This window comes from Gymnoscopelus braueri (genome assembly GCF_963280865.1).
Source record: "Gymnoscopelus braueri genome assembly, chromosome: 15".
Classification (NCBI taxonomy): domain Eukaryota; kingdom Metazoa; phylum Chordata; class Actinopteri; order Myctophiformes; family Myctophidae; genus Gymnoscopelus; species Gymnoscopelus braueri.
The window spans coordinates 22,311,701-22,328,711 of NC_137620.1; the positions used below are offsets into that span (position 1 = coordinate 22,311,701).

Consider the following 17,011-nt stretch of genomic DNA (forward strand, 5'->3'; position numbering starts at 1 on the left):
AAGTTCAAACATTAGGAAACAAGCCCAAAAAAGCAACTACACTTTAGAAACAAGGCCCAAAAACCGCAATCCGCAATCCGCAACAACTACCAATGGTAGTTGTTGCCAATGGTACTACCAATGGTAGTTGTTGCGGATTGCTACCAATATTTTAAAGCAAGCCCAAAGTCGCTTATAATAAGCGGACATGGCAACACTGGTGGAAAGCCTGGTTTATATTTACTGCGCAGTGTTCAGATCCGGTACGGCCCGCCTACTGTATCCGGTAACATCCACACACGCCACATCATAAACACACAGACCGTTTCCGTATCCGCTAAGCTGCAGAGAGGCACGAATGGAAACAAAATCCGTGTCGGTCGAGTCAAGTTTATTTACTATTCACAAAGCATATTTAAAAGGTTTTACCAAAGTGCTGTACATGGAATCAATTAAGCAACATAAATATAATAAATAATTAATAAAGCATCAAAATATAAAATAAAGTGTTCAAATATGTACAAAATGTACTTTTACTCCAATTATTTGAAAACTTTAGTTACTAGTTACTTTGTATATTTTGATTATTATTACAAAACATATTTTAATCACTTCAGCCCTATTTTCATTTTGGCCATTTGAAAATAGCTGATCTACAAGCTCACAATGCGTCACGATGCAACGCATTGTGAGCTTGTAGATCTGCTATTTTAAAAATATTTTTATTTTACAATTTATTATACATTTGAAAACTTGTGAAATGGGACATTCTGCATAATGAGTACTTTCTACTTTTGGTACTTCAAGTACATTTTGATACCAATACTTTTGTACTTTTGCTCAAGTAAAGTTTGAATTCCGGACTTTTACGTAACCATAGCTTGTTGTAACAGAGTGTTTCTACATTGTAGATACTTTTACTCAAGTAAAAAATTTGAGTACTTTTTCCACCACTGATAAAAACCATAGTTATAACTTATAATATATCTAGAGGGCGGATTTTTGCTTGTGCATGTAATTCGCCCCACCTGCAGTTCCAGCTTTGGCCACTGGGGTTGCAGCCTCAATGTTTCTCAGCAACTCTGGGGGCCTGATAAAAACCTACGATAAAATCCAGAGAAGAAGAAGAAACAGAATAAGAATAACTTCCGGTTCACTATGTGTTTGCAAAATAATTTGGCGGTTTGTCTGCGTAGCAGCATTTCCTCTCGACTTTTAAAACTTCGGTACAAACAGACGTATATATTCTAATATCCTAGACCTATACTAACCAATGATTAGCGTTGTGTTTGAGTCAAGCAGTGTCTATTCAGTTTATTTCAGTATTACACGTAGACGCGTATAATTCCGGCAGCAGTAACGTTAGTTAGTGAATGTTGTTAGTTGAATGTTAGCCGAGGTGGGATCAGACTGGCGGCTCGTAATTAATTAATTAATTAATTGACTGATTATCCTATAAAAGTACTCTAAAGAGGCGTAAACATGGCGGTGGCAGTGACGCCTGGCTTTAAGAAGAGCAATGGTAGGTATCTGTGGTGGTGTCTGCTGAGCCAGGGCTTTGAGCCAGACCTGGCAGCATCACACCTGAAGAGAACCAACGTCAAACACCTCCACCTCGGAATGTGAGTTATTTATTATTTTATTTGTATTTATATATTTCTTTGGGCTGGTGAGTTATTTATTTATTGTTCATCCTACTATTCTTAACCCTTTAAAGGTCACACCAAGAAAAAAGAACTGGAAAAAATATTTCTTTGCATTATTTATTTGGGGCAATAGTAACAACAATCATTTATATATAACAGACTCAACAGTTTTCTAAATATAGGCCTCTACCAAACGGTTGAGATGTCACTTTATGGTAATGGTAAAAGTTTCATGCATTTACCTTGATTTATATGCATTCACTGAGAAATGTATATGTTTCTATTCATACCTAGCTCTGTCTGTGAACATGACTATGTATACAAGTTGGAAATGTAAATTATCAACAAAAACAAATTACCAATGAATGCTAATTGATTGATTGATTGATGTAGTTTATTTAGAAAGACATGAGAATAGTACATGACAGTACATAACAGTACATGGAAGTACAAATTCACAATACAAGGTCTACTAAACTGGAAACCCTCATTAAGCATTACGCTTGTTTAAGATGAGGACCCCATGCACACAAATCATGATGAAATATAAGAGGCAGGCAGATATACACACTACTATACAGAATGTCATACAATCAGCTTTCAGGTTACTGGTATGACGAGAGAGAAAAATATATATATATATATACAAAAGAGGAAAATGAAAGAGGGGGGGGGGGGGGTAGGGAGGGGTAGGTTAAGACTTAGACAGGGGCCATTTTCGAATTGCAGCCTCCTGAAGGTGTATCTTTAGGGCAGTTTTGAAAGTGAGTAGGGTTTTACACTCCTTTACTCCTTTTGGTAGGGCATTCCACATTTTTGATGAATAGCATGAGAATGAGTTCATACCCTTAGTTGAGCCAAATCTGGGTTGAACATGATCAGTGGAGCTGCCTCTGGTGTTATGATCATGGACTTCATTAACATTTTTGAAGTATTTTGACAAATACAGGGGGATCCCAATGTTGTGGTGTATCTTGAAGACCAGGCCCATAGCAAGTTGCTGTACTCTGTCCTCAACCCTAAGCCATCCAATCCTAGCAAAATGAGCAGGGGTTAAATGGGTTCTGTGATTGAGGCCAAGAAGTAGCCTTACAAGTTTGTTTTGGGATGTTTGGAGCCTTGTTTTTAAGGCCTTGGAGGTGTTGTGATACCATGAAGTGCATGCATAATCATAATGACCTTGAATGAGGGCCCCTGCAAGAATCTTCAGAGTATTCTTACTGACTAGGCGATCAATCCTCCACAAATAGCGTGTTGTTCGGTTGACATTTTTGATCACTTTTTCGGCGTTTTTGTTACCGGAGAGGTTTGCCTCCAAGATGGAGCCCAGGTAGGTAATTTCATCCTTTCTTTTGATGACATTATCACCCACTTTGATCGTGAAACTCTCTGCCTTGCTAAGGTTAGGACTGGACCCAAAGAGGATCGATTCAGTTTTACCCAGGTGTAATGAAAGTTTGTTGTCAGAGAGCCAGATGCAGATCTTGTTGAGTTCGGAGCTGAGAGTTTTCTCAACCTGCAGCCTGTCCCTGTCCGAGACTAGCAGGGCCGAGTCATCTGCGAACAGGAACAGCTTGCAGTCGCAGGCCGATGACATGTCATTCACATATATCAGGAACAGTAAAGGTCCTAGTATACTTCCTTGTGGGACACCACAAGTCACAGGGAGGGGGGGGGACTGGGTGCCGTTTACTTCCACCACTTGCTCCCTCCCTTCCAGGTAGGATCTCATCCAGTTCACTGACGTATCATCAAAACCTATTGCTTTGAGCTTATTGATCATAATTGGGTGATTGACGGTGTCAAAGGCCTTTTGGAGGTCCAGCATGACCATGCCGCAATATTTGCCCTTGTCGACATCTTGTTTGATAGAGTCGTTCAAATAGAGAAGGCATGTAATGAAGGCACTGCTCCATTTAGTGTAGCACAGTGGTTCTCAAACTTTTTAATTTCAAGGACTCTCAAAACTCAGAGTACAAATGGAACCAAATGTACCCTTATTTGTACACTCAGAGTTACACACCTGTAAAGGGTCATTTGGAACCCTCTCAATAAACCATGAGGGTCCCAGGAGGACCACACTCTGAGACTCACTGGTGTAACAGTGTTTGCAGTGAGCCAACATGCACAATATCAGCACCCGGACTCTGTTTGAGCAGAATGGAACAGAGCCTTCATTAGTATCTTTGGAAGGGGCCCAAAGTGTTTCCAATATGGCTGCTGTGAAGTGTTGTTTGTCAAGAGTTTGTACTCAGGCCAGGTGTGACTGCCTAAATTAGTCAACACACACACACACACACACACACACACACACACACCACAACCGGCCATCTCACACACCACAACCATTCTTGCTGGGTGCCTGATTTGAGTGTGGTGCAACAGCACAAATTATCACAAAATCACACTACTGCTGCTACTACTAATAAGAACTTGAATAAAGCCTGTCTCTGAATAAAATGTGAATGTTTCATCACCAACAGAGATATGTTTGACAAACCAAACAAGGATGCTTTCTACATAGTCAGCCATTTCTTGCTGGAGAAACTCAACCCCACACGTTTTCATGATTCGTACAGGTACGTTGACAACTGTTGTTGACATCAGTGACACATGTGTACCCTTGATCCCAGTCTGTATTATGACCCTAAGTTAAAGGAAATACCTTGTTTTGTTTAGACATTGCTGGCCTGTATTGGATCACAAAGCAGATGCAGAGTTTCGTAAAATCACCTGTGCATGGCTGCGGGAAATAATGGTAAGTGGTTTTAAAATGTTCTTTTTATGTACATCCATGGTCATACTAACAAAGTGGTTAACCAAACCATCATCCAGACCTGATTATTCACACCGCCTGTACTCGGAAGCCAGCATGTCTTCTATGGAAGCATGTTGCGCAGTGAAAACAGCCGATCCACAAGCTCTCAATGCGTAGCTGGTAGATTGGCTGTTTTCGGTTATTATTTTAAGTATTTGTACTAGTCAAACTAGCAATATGTTCAGAAGCATTTTCCATGAAATGTTAATAGTCTCAGATTTTTCATACTTTTGTATAAAAGCAAAGGTTAAAGCCTCAATCTGTGTTTTTTTCACCTGATTGGCAGTATGTAAAACAGCAGGAACAATATTACTAAAACATCATAATGTTACATATTATGTTAATTGTTTAGGAATCAGTGCTTTAATACATGGGTATGAAACCCAACATGGGGAACGAGTTGAGAAAGACAGGTGTAATGTTCTTTGTCGTCTCTGTGTGTATTCAGGATGAAAACAGCAGTGGGGGACCCAAAGTGGTGGCGTCACTTTTTCTATCGCCAGGAGGCCCAAAGTTTGTCAACTTGATGCTTCACTTGGCCAACCACGTCATGCTGCTGGAAATGAAAACATTTACCAGAGGTATCGTTTATTGTTTTCAATAAATGGACAAATGACAGTCACATTAGCATAGAACAAACAGATATCAAAACAGGACATCCTATATCCAGCAGTATAGATGCTGTAGTTTATGCTTTAGGTCGATTATAATAATGATCAAGGCAAGAATGAGAGTTGTTAAACCTTTTACACCATTTAGTGCAGTTTATTGCACAATGCAGTTTATTGCACGTGGTGTATCTGTGCTGCTTCTTAAATGATCACCCAAGAGGGAAGCATTCCTCTGAACTCTATTCACCTGTTTCCTAGGCTGTGTGTTTTCCACTTCCTGTCGGATTTCATTGGATATCATTAGTCATCTGACCAGTTTCATTGGATTTCATTGGATCAAATCGACAGGAAGTGGAAAACACACCGGAAGTAAAAAGCCTAGGAAACAGGTGAATATGTACAACGTTAATGGATATCTTTCTGAACTTTGTGTATGTCATTGTTAGATGCCAGCTGGATTCCTGAGACTGTGGCAATGCCTGCCTCCGCACTGGTCATGGCCGTAAAGAGATTCAAGCTAACCAGGGGCAGGTTCTTGAAATACTCTGTTGAGCAGGACCATCTACTACATGAGTACCAGAGACGAGCCCAGTATGTCTGCATCCTGATACAAAGATTTAGGCATCATTAACACATTCCACCCCAGAGCCAGCGATTTATTGTTTTTTAGTTTTTTTCACGTCTCCACAGACCTCGCTAAATACCTTAAGATCGCGCGTTAAACTGTTTGTAGACACACAGGGTAGCTGTGTAAGTGGCCCAGAGAAGACCGTTTCAATCGGCGACATTCCATTTTGCAGTTGTCGCAGTTTATGTTAAACAGCGATCAGCGAGGAGAAAAACAACCAAGATAATGGCGGATTAGGGGAAGATTTAGAGCGACGGCGGGTGGGAACGAAAATCTCCGGATACGGATATTTCCATATCCGGGTGTGCTACAATGAAATGTGTCACTGCGAGGGGAGGCCTACAATGACATGTGAACCTTCGGGGAAAAAAAAAGACCACTTCGCGTAGATCTACGCGACTGGCACGCTGCGCAATTATTTAGGTTCGCGTAAATCTACGCAATTGGCACGCAATGTGTTAATGGCAGCCAGTCCACACCAACGCAAGTCCTTGCAACAAGACAGTTTTAGAGACCGTTGCAGCAGTCTGTTTAATTGTTGCAAGTAGTTGCAAGGAGTTGCATTGGTGTGGACTGGCCTTTATAGTTAGGAAGGGTAGCAGAGGAGCACATTCAGGCAACACAAATCTGATTCTCCAAGGATTAGACCTCTTCACTTGTATGATTAAACTGGGGCGGTGGGAATATTTAATTTGCGCGTCTAAGTTGTCATGTCAGATTATTTTCACTTATCTGGCTCTTTCATTCGTTTATTGGCTTGAATACCAATTGCCCAACCAATGAGTAATCGTCTACAATTAATGACTGAAATGATTGGTTGGCGTAACTGCGCCGTCAGCTATGTATGCAATCACCAATTTAAATACGCATGTGCTTGAAAACACACTTGTGTTGTGTTCCAGTACCTTCTGGCACATCCACATTAATATAGGCTTAGTTCTTTTTCATCTGTTACCTAAGTTGCATTTGTGTCTTTCTTGCAGGTCCATTGTGAAATCTAATAGAGACAACAGAGCTGAGTCAGCCAAATATAATGAACTCCTTAAGTAAGTAACCCCCCCTACCTCAAATGTTTTGAGAACTAATTCTAGAAAACTTTGGCCAATCCGTGTCTCTTCTGTGTCTTCAGACGTCACAACTTTGATGCTGCACAGGATGGACTGTCTTTGGAACAGAAGACTCAAAAGGTAACTTTATAATGAACATTCCAAGAGGTCTACATATCAAAAATAGGAAAGTAAATCTCAAAGGTAGCCCATCCCAAATTTCAAATCAATGGAGGACAAAGTACTCACATTTCCACTTTTTTAGTGGCACACCCCAATAAATTAACACTTACGCGTTTCGGCTAAGAGCCTTCAGAGCATTTCAAGAGGTCCGTTTCTTGCAAAACACAAAACGTAAATCATCTCTTTACAGTTTACACCCCACATGGTTAAAGAGAATTTCATTGTAAGCTTGATTTTCACTTTTAAACATAACAATTCAACTCAATATCAGCTTTGAACATATATTTGAACAACCTCAAAAGTAAAGCAAGTTTTTGTTGAGGCTTGTTTTAGTAATGACGCCCTGGTTGAAAATATATAGATTGAAGTAAATACTCATAAACCTCTTTACTCACCTTATGCTTGTATTCAGGTGCGCGCCCTGTGGTTGGCATTCGATGGATTGTTGGCAGCAATCAAAGAAGAATGGCGGGTGACCGATTGTGTTACGAGAGGAGATGTTGACCAATACTGCTTGGATGGAAGAGACTTCACCCTCAAACTCCCCCGGGTTTTGTTGGACAGGATCGAACAGCTCCCGCAACATGTGAGAACATGGAATAGTGCGACTACTCTGTGAACAACGGTTCAATAATTCATGTTTGCAAACATGTTGAGGTTGTTTTACCACTTAAGCCTGATTTATACTTCGTCATACAATAATGTGGTGCCACGAAAATAGAGGCTTTCAATGTGTTGCATCATTGTGAGCTTGTAAAAAGTTGGATTATGTGGGTCCAGAAACCGGGACTCTAACCACCGCTTCTACAATGGACATTGTGATTGTGTTTTTTTTTTTTTTTTCAAGCCTTGTCTCGTGTTTCTTTTCCAGTTGAGCACAGGGAATGTGTATGAAGAAGGGCAGCTTAACCTCCTGTGTGTGCTCGAGTTGACGAACCACGCTCTACAGCTGCTGAAAGAGGAATGGTCTCGAAATGGCACCTCCCTCCCTCGGATCAACATGCAACACCTGGAGGAGAAAAGGCTGCAGATGGCCAGTGCGTTGGACAATCTGCTGCTCATGAGGTTGGTAGACTTAATATATTTGCGATAGCCTAAACCAGTAAGTCACATTAGTCACTTAAAAACCTCTTTCACAATGGAGCCAGCGCCGTATATATCTTTGTCGCTGCATCTGTGACTCCTACATGTTGGTCAAGGGCACCTGTCGGAATTGTGAGGAATTGTGTGTTCCACTGCATATGCTACGTTAGTGAAACACTGGCAGGTGAAAAAAAGCAGCAAGAGATTGCCTGTGTATTAGTTTCATTACCATCCCTAGGACCAACCAGTCTGAAGACCAACCAGCAGGGGTCAGCAGTGGCGAGATTAAGCACAAGTGGGGGAATTGGGAGAAAGGGGAACAAATTGCCACACAAAAAAAACAACAATGTGGATTTGTGCGAGCCACGTGTTTGTGCGATCAGAAATACATTGGAGGAGAAATATTGTAAGAGAAGCAGGGAGACATTAAGGTCATAGTGCACAGGATTTTAAACTTTACACCTTAAACTGTGCCTCCAAGGAAGAAAGGATATTCTGGAATTGTAGTCAAGTCAAGAGGGAATCCTGAAGTTAGTCATACCCTGCGATTCCTAGTTGCCTAGTTGGCAGACTTTGTGCAGAAAGGTTCAGGGACTGCAGTATTTTTCTTTTTTTTTCAAAAACACGTTAATGGCACGTTGCACCATAGCGCTAAAACACGTGAAACACGTTAATGGCACGTTGCACCATAGCGCTAAAACACGTGAAACACGTTAATGGCACTCAATGAGTTAATATGCTCTCATACTGAAGTTGTACAATGTGTACCAGACAGTGCCTGAAATTCCACCATTTTAGCATTTGGCCATGATTTTCTTACAACATGCAAGTTTGCAGACAAAGCTGTTAGAAGGCAATGTAGATCTTTCCGATTGATGCTTTCTTTAAATATTTTTCAGCAGATCTTTTCTGTTTCTGAGGGTGACGGGTTTGGATTTTCTTAAGCACTTTGGTTTGGTGGCTGTCAGGGAGATATCTCTGCCAGAAAATAAGTTTTAGACATTTGTGTTACAAATGTCTTTGAACGTTCACTGAAGTTTAGGGGGCGACGATAGCCAAGTGAGTAAGGTGTGTACCACATAGGCTCTGTTGCCTGACTGCAAATGCCCACTTCGATTCCCAGGCCGGGCAGAACTTTGCTGCATGTCACTCCCTACCTATCGTGCGATACTGTAACTATCGATCAATAAATGCAAGAAAAGCCTGGGAAAACGTAGAGGGGGGGGGGGAGGAAAGGTCTTAATTCTGCCTTGCTTTATTTCCAGGGATAAGCTCACCAAGGAGGAGGTGCCTGAGATCAGGAGTGTTATTAAGAAGCTGGAGTTGGAATGGGACAGAAAGTGGACAGGAACCCTGAAAGACACCCCTCTGACAGCCTTTCTGAATGCGGATCCTGTGAGTGGCCCTTTTTGAGCTCATGCATTCATAGGTTATTACATGGTTAAAAATACAGCTCACTGTAGCAGTTCTCAAACCTTTTCATCTCAAGGACCTCCATAACTGAGTTACAGACCTGTAAGGGTCCATTTGGGAACCCCCCCCCCCAAGAAACCATCCCTTGACCCCATTTTAAGAACCACTGCGATATAGGGTTGATTTATTTTTCACAATAACAAGACTGGATTGATTTGTCACTTTATTGTCTCAGCCAGGCGGAAGGTCACCAGGAAGCAGATTTTTGCAAAAATCTTTTGATATTACTCTTACAGATTTTGTCCAAACATCACGCAAATTGGTACACAGTATCTCTACAGTCATGTGATCAAGACGGATCTGTCCGATTTTTCATATTCCATCCTGATTGGCTAAGATTGGCATCTAATGTTTGCAGGAGTGGTTTGCTTTGACCAAAATGCCTAATGCTTGTCCGATTGTTGTGAAAGGCAGAGGAAGAAATGCCACCCTTTAAACATTGGCCTATTATAGCGCCACCAGGAGGCCGTGTTTTGCAAAACGCTGTTACTTCTACACATTTTGTCCAAACATCACACAAATCGGTACACATTATGTCTATAGTCATGACTGAATTCCAAACATTGCTGGCCCACAATAATTTACCTGACCTGGCAGAGACCTGTGCTCCTTCTAGTTTTAATGTAATGTTTTTTTGTCTCATTGATTCAGATGTGCATTATTAATTAAAGTACCTCCTTCTGCAGGCTCTCGCGTTCCTCTCACCCATGGCTCCACTATCTTTTGATGTGGACAATGATGCCTCTTACCGGGCCAACATCTTCTCCCAATACCCTGCTAAGCTTCTTGGTGAGTAGAAATTTGTACTTTTCTTTTTAATAGACCCTTTTCACAGGAGCCATGTGACAAGCAAACACAGCTTAAGCTAATGCCATTAACTGTAGGTGTGTGTGTGCATTTGTTACTGTGTGCTTATCCTGTACAGTTAACATCATGCTGGCACCCCCAAATGTGTAAATGAAACTGACCCACAATTAATTTTACTGCATTCAGCTGTGTTTGTCATAATGTCTGCTGTGAAAACTTTGAGTTGAGTGTCAAATGTTTTGTACTAGTAGTATGTTTTAACAGATTTTCTCCAAATGCTACATACAAATAAAAAAAACATGTCAGCCAAAAGCAGATGACTCCAAGTAAACAGTGGTGTACCGTAACCTTCCATTCCTTTTTTTGCAGATGCAGAGACTAAATCCCAGAGAAGTACCACTATGGATTCTGACCTTGAAAGGTAATGACTGTATTATTTTGGCTAATGATTTTTAACCACTCTTAAGTCGTACTTTGTGGTTAGATTTGGAGTGTCTAGATCTGTTTAGAAAATGTAGTTTATAATGAAATGTATGGCGATGCCAGGTTAAAAGGGTTTAATTGTTCCTACTTGGAAGGTGTACTGGTACTCTTGTGATCATTATGAAAACGCTGTTACTTCTACACATTTTGTCCAAACATCACACAAATCAGTACACATTATGTCTATAGAGCACCGAAGTCCTGACGTCACTCGTTCATCCCCAGGTTTGCGGAAGTAATGTCTCTATGGAGAATAACATTGGGTCATCTTAGAATCGTCTCATATAAGAATTGTGGTCCAAAAATAAACACCGCGTGTCGGCGTTATTGTCAGGGAGGAGGTTCTGTATCGTTTATGATAGTCAGTCACTTATATTTGATACAGTCTGTTTCTGGCGAAAATGTAACTAATTCGGCGGAAGTAACATTAGCGTTTTCTCACCGTCAGTTGATGCTTCTTATCCTTAAGAATCAAACCGCCGGGGTCATTTGTTTATTTTTGGAACACAGTTCTTATTTGACGCGATATTAAATACGTCTATGGGATTCAGAACGGGGGTGGAAAACTGCGAACCAGGTAGACAAACAAAGGATGTGTAAATGACGTCAGACTTCGGCGGTCTATAGTCACATAGATAAGATTGCAGATCATTATGATCACAAGAATATCCTCGAGGCACTGCCACTCTGACCCTATTGGTCAGTTTGTTAGTAATGCAAGATGTCAAGCCTATTTGATACATTTAGTGTAATAGCATTGACTTGATAAGGTAAGTGTGACTGTAATAACATTGGGTTTGATTTTAGTCTTGCTTTGGGAGACAGATTCCTGGGCAGGTCTTTGAGCAGTGTTCTGTCCGGCACTAGTCCTCCCTATAGAATCTCTGATGACCATGGCGAGTTGAGGGAAATCGCCACGGACAGATACGGAGCTGACACTCATTTCCCTGCATTTTATTTGAATTAATTATTTTATATTAGGGTTTTCTATTTATCATAATCACAATGTGAAAGAATTATTTTGTTTTTTTTTTATAAAAGGAGCATGTGTAGTTGATCTAGAGAAGACCGTAAACACGGTACTCATGCTGCAGATGAAATGCTTTCTTTACCACATTATACCTATTATATACTTTGTTGTACGATGGGGTTGCGCAAAAATGTACAAGCGCACGCTGTCACATTGCGATGCGTTGTGAATTTGTAGATCTTTTATATCCGTTATTTGTGGAGGTTTTCGCCGGACATGCCCAAAATAGGAACACCAGGTTGACGGTGGTTAAATAAAATGACCATTTCTCCTGTTTGTGAACAGTATCCGCTCACCACCTGTGGAGAGGGCTGAAACTCCTGTTGCGACGACCAACGTGTTGCTCCAAGGGAATACATCCCTCTGCGATTTCCTTGAAACATCACCATCACCAAGTACCACTATGGATTCTGACCTTGAAAGGTAATGGCTGTATTATTTTGGCTAATGATTTTTAACCACTCTTAAGTCGTACTTTGTGGTTAGATTTGGAGTGTCTAGATCTGTTTAGAAAATGTAGTTTATAATGAAATGTATGGCGATGCCAGGTTAAAAGGGTTTAATTGTTCCTACTTGGAAGGTGTACTGGTACTCTTGTGATCATTATGAAAACGCTGTTACTTCTACACATTTTGTCCAAACATCACACAAATCAGTACACATGTCTATAGTCACATAGATAAGATTGCAGATCATTATGATCACAAGAATATCCTCGAGGCACTGCCACTCTGACCCTATTGGTCAGTTTGTTAGTAATGCAAGATGTCAAGCCTATTTGATACATTTAGTGTAATAGCATTGACTTGATAAGGTAAGTGTGACTGTAATAACATTGGGTTTGATTTTAGTCTTGCTTTGGGAGACAGATTCCTGGGCAGGTCTTTGAGCAGTGTTCTGTCCGGCACTAGTCCTCCCTATAGAATCCCTGCTCTCTGATGACCATGGCGAGTTGAGGGAAATCGCCACGGACAGATACGGAGCTGACACTCATTTCCCTGCATTTTATTTGAATTAATTATTTTATATTAGGGTTTTCTATTTATCATAATCACAATGTGAAAGAATTATTTTGTTTTTTTTTGGTAAAAGGAGCATGTGTAGTTGATCTAGAGAAGACCGTAAACACGGTACTCATGCTGCAGATGAAATGCTTTCTTTTCCACATTATACCTATTATATACTTTGTTGTACGATGGGGTTGCGCAAAAATGTACAAGCGCACGCTGTCACATTGCGATGCGTTGTGAATTTGTAGATCTTTTATATCCGTTATTTGTGCAGGTTTTCGCCGGACATGCCCAAAATAGGAACACCAGGTTGACGGTGGTTAAATAAAATGACCATTTCTCCTGTTTGTGAACAGTATCCGCTCACCACCTGTGGAGAGGGCTGAAACTCCTGTTGCGACGACCAACGTGTTGCTCCAAGGGAATACATCCCTCTGCGATTTCCTTGAAACATCACCATCTCTGCCGGAGAAGACGACATCACTACCACAACATGAAAAGGCTAGTATTGTGCATCATTTGACCAACTAGACTGGCTGGCACCGGCCTAATCGGGAACCTCACAAGTCAGGAACGCTTCAAGTTGGGACTGCATGCCCCACCCGTTTATGCAAACCCCTTGTACTTTTTATCTGAGTACCCGTTGTACCCAGTGCAGTAACCACCAACATGCGACCGATTGACTAAATATGGAGATACAGGGATCGCTGATGTCAGAAATTCACACTCGGCACTGCATGCCCCGGGTCATTGGCGACACTCGCACACCAGCTTTGAGGTAGTGTTATGCCAGGTTTTGTGAATTTATAGATAGATTTTGCCTACAACCCAATGCCTCACTACGAATTGAATCGTAAGCACAGAAAGAAAAGGCTCACATCATTATTAGACCAATCTTGTTTTTTTTTTAATGAGCAGTCAGTGTTTGCTTGTTAAACCAACTTGCAAACCACTGCCATCCTCTTGTGTGTGGTGTCATATCATAATTTTGATCCTCCATAATCTTCATCCAAGTGTTTTTTAAGCTCTTTTTAATCAATATTTAACTGCTACTCTTCTCTAGGTTGGCATGAGGAAGACGGCGCTGCCTCGTCCAAAGTTTTCTGCCATGGAGAAAAAAGTTCACATTTTGGACAGAGAATGTGACAACCTCGCAGATCAGGTACGTGGACTGCGATTCTGACGTGCGGATTCACAGAATATTTATTTAACTAAATGTTTGTTATGAAATCAGTTTAGTGATATCTAGGCATAATCACTTGGTCGCAATTATTCAAGATAATGAATAATGCAATTATTTTTGCATAATTGTCAGAATCATTTCCATTAATCTGTATAAACTCATCTGTTGAAATCTACAAGCTCACAACGTGTACAAATTATTACATTGATGTCCTTTTTATTTTTTGTAGCCATTAGACACCCATGTTCCTACTATTTCTGCCACTCTTATTGATTTGTTTTTTGCACCTTATCTTACCCTAATTTTAGGTTTTGGTTTAAATGAATCACATAGATTGTAGAAAGAATAAAGTCAGTCTTTCATAAAAAACATTCTGTAACGTTACAATAAATATCTCCTAAATAAATTATGTGTTTTGCAAAACAAAAACGCTGTTGGATCACTCAAACACCACAGGGGACATTCCTTCACTGCGACAGCCCTACATAGGTTATCAAACCCTATTAAACTAAATCTGTGATCAAGATTATCAAGTTAGCTGTAAATGCATACAGTGCCAAATGAGTGTGTGTGTTAGTTTGCAGATGCTGTTACTACAACCAGCCACACAGAGGGAAGGAACAAAGGCTTGAATCTTGAAGATCTCCTCGTCACTATGGGTGGAGACCCCTTCTCCACTAGGAAGCAGTTGCCACGGACCCCCGAGAGCTTGAGTTAGTGATTGTTATTGATGGATTGAATTTGGTTATAGTCCTGATGTGGTGGAAATGTTTCAATCACTTGAAAAGATGCATGCTTTTCTTAATGTATTCACCAATTGGTTATGTTGTTAAAAATGGCATAGGCTATGCAACCGCTACATTTTCTTAAGTTAATTTTTTTATGATGGGGCATGTTACCATCTTTGGAGAGTGCCTCCCTATTGTAGATGGGAGAGTTTTTGCATGCAGTATTCTCATCTGATCTAGATATTCCCATCGGATCTAGAAATATATTCCAGGAATCTGTATGCCGGTCTGTCCTTATCTCGAACCAGCCATTCAATCGACTTCACACGTGGCGGGTGTACTGCTTAGGACTCAAGTAATGTCGAGTGTGAAGTTGATCTGTTGATAGGTTGAGGTTTTCCAGAACTAGCCTGGCCTGCTCCGAGTGGGCAGGCGTTGTCTCGCGAACCACTCATCCAATTGACGCTCACACTTGTTTGGTGTATTGCTGTGTTAAGTCAATCGGATGATCGGTTCTCCAGACCCTGCCTAAACTTGCCTGGGTGCCCAAACGGACAATCCAATGAGTAAATGGCACATTTCTAGTGGGTAAGGTTCTTGAAGACCATGAAAGTCAAACCACTGGTCTCCTTCCTGCTTGTTAGTGGGGTAAATAACCTTTGTTCTGTTTTCTCAGTTTTGGACGTAAAGAGCTCATGGCGAAAGGCAATTCAAGCAAAAAGTCAGGAGTCTGCAACTTTGGATGATGACAACTCGATGAGAATATGTTTCTCTCCCCTTGCTGAGACGGAAGAGGTCTTTGGGAAACCTGAGGCGCCTTCACAAAGCGTTTCCTGTGACCCTGCCTCGGCAACCACGTCCCAGAGCAGCCCACCCGAATGGGAGCAGGGGGTCTCTCACATGTTCACACCATCCGGGGACTCCTTCAACATGGAGGCTCTCTGCAATCCAATTGAGAGTGGCGTTGAGGCTTTACACTTCAGCCTCCAGCACGAGACTCTTCCTGATGCGATGGACAGTGACAGCATGCTGAGCCTGGGTGATGAGGAGTCTCCAAACGCTTCCAATGACACCGAGGATGAGCTTCTCCTCCCAGGCATTCCCTCCCTGACAATGGAAGCCAGGCTTACGCCACTGGCCGCACGTCAGCATATGGACTGGATCCAGCAGATGTGCAGTGACTCGTCCTTTATGGACAACAGGAAGAAGACGCCAGACCGCCTCATGTCTCATCACTCGCCACGTCTTTCACACATAATGGAGAGTCCAACAAGCACAGGTCAAGTCTTTTCACTCGATCTTGACTCGCTAGAGAGTCACTCGCCGTCAAGCAAGCAAGAGTACAACCTCCCTAACCTGGTCACGTTCTCTCCCATGGAGAGTGGCTCACCGTCAAGCAAGCAAGACTACAGCCTCCCTAAACTGGTCACGTTCTCTCCCATAGATGACATATAGTGGCTGCTACCATTTCTGATACAACCTGTTTCTCAGGGGTGCAGACTTGTGACCTTCGGCAAAACTTTGGTGACATTTTACCTCAAAATGTGTCATCCACGTGAAGATCTGCAAATAATTAAATAAAAATTAGGTGAGGGGTGGGGTTGGATCTGTCTCTTTAAAAAAAAGCACTAACCGCTGTCACGGACCTGACGATACACTAGTGACGTACCAGGAAATGACCCTGAATGAGTTTGTAATATGAGCCACAGTTCAAGTGACGGTTCATGTGCAGAGTGGAGTTCTGGCTAGAGAAATGTGTGGAAAAAACATGTGTTACATTATTAGAATACGAGCAGATCAAACAATTTGTCGGTTCTAAATCATTGAAGTTCGCGACAAGCGAGTGCCCTGGCTTTTAGATCTCATGTCCTGGACAGCTAGTTTACATCCCATAGTCCGAGGAGACGGTCTGCTGCAGTATCCAGTAGCTAAACAGTTATTGGTTACACTTACGTCACACCTTTTTGAGCCATCACCTGTTTGCACCCCTGCTTTTGTAGTTTTAACATATTGTACTGTGCCTAATTCTTTTTTTAATATACGTGTTTTAAATTATTGTATATAACTAACGATGTCTTAAACTACTGTAGATATGCTTGTATCAAATTCTTGGTTGAGAAACGGGAGACATTTTATTTAACTAGTCTACCTGGCATTCCTATTTTGGACATCAATCTTCTTTGCCTAATGTTCTTACTGTAGGTTACTGCACTGTGCATAACTGATGTAGCTCTGTATTTTTTTTTAAGATGTTTGATTTGAATAAAGTTTAAACTTTGCCTATGTGTGCAGTTAAATTGACT

At 41.3% G+C, this 17,011-nt stretch overlaps 1 protein-coding gene across 1 annotated transcript; it reads left to right on the forward strand.

Moving 5' to 3' along the window:
• Positions 1–1,163: 1,163 nt before the first annotated feature.
• haus6 (HAUS augmin-like complex, subunit 6) lies at positions 1,164–16,982 on the forward strand. Its single transcript, XM_080450840.1, has 17 exons — positions 1,164–1,601; positions 4,109–4,204; positions 4,305–4,383; positions 4,892–5,024; positions 5,501–5,645; positions 6,666–6,728; positions 6,812–6,869; positions 7,324–7,497; positions 7,783–7,976; positions 9,260–9,389; positions 10,154–10,256; positions 10,644–10,695; positions 12,073–12,210; positions 13,154–13,307; positions 13,861–13,959; positions 14,558–14,693; positions 15,385–16,982. The coding sequence occupies exons 1-17, from the start codon at positions 1,462–1,464 to the stop codon at positions 16,161–16,163; spliced, it is 2,673 nt and encodes an 890-aa protein (XP_080306966.1). The 5' UTR covers positions 1,164–1,461; the 3' UTR covers positions 16,164–16,982.
• Positions 16,983–17,011: the final 29 nt, after the last annotated feature.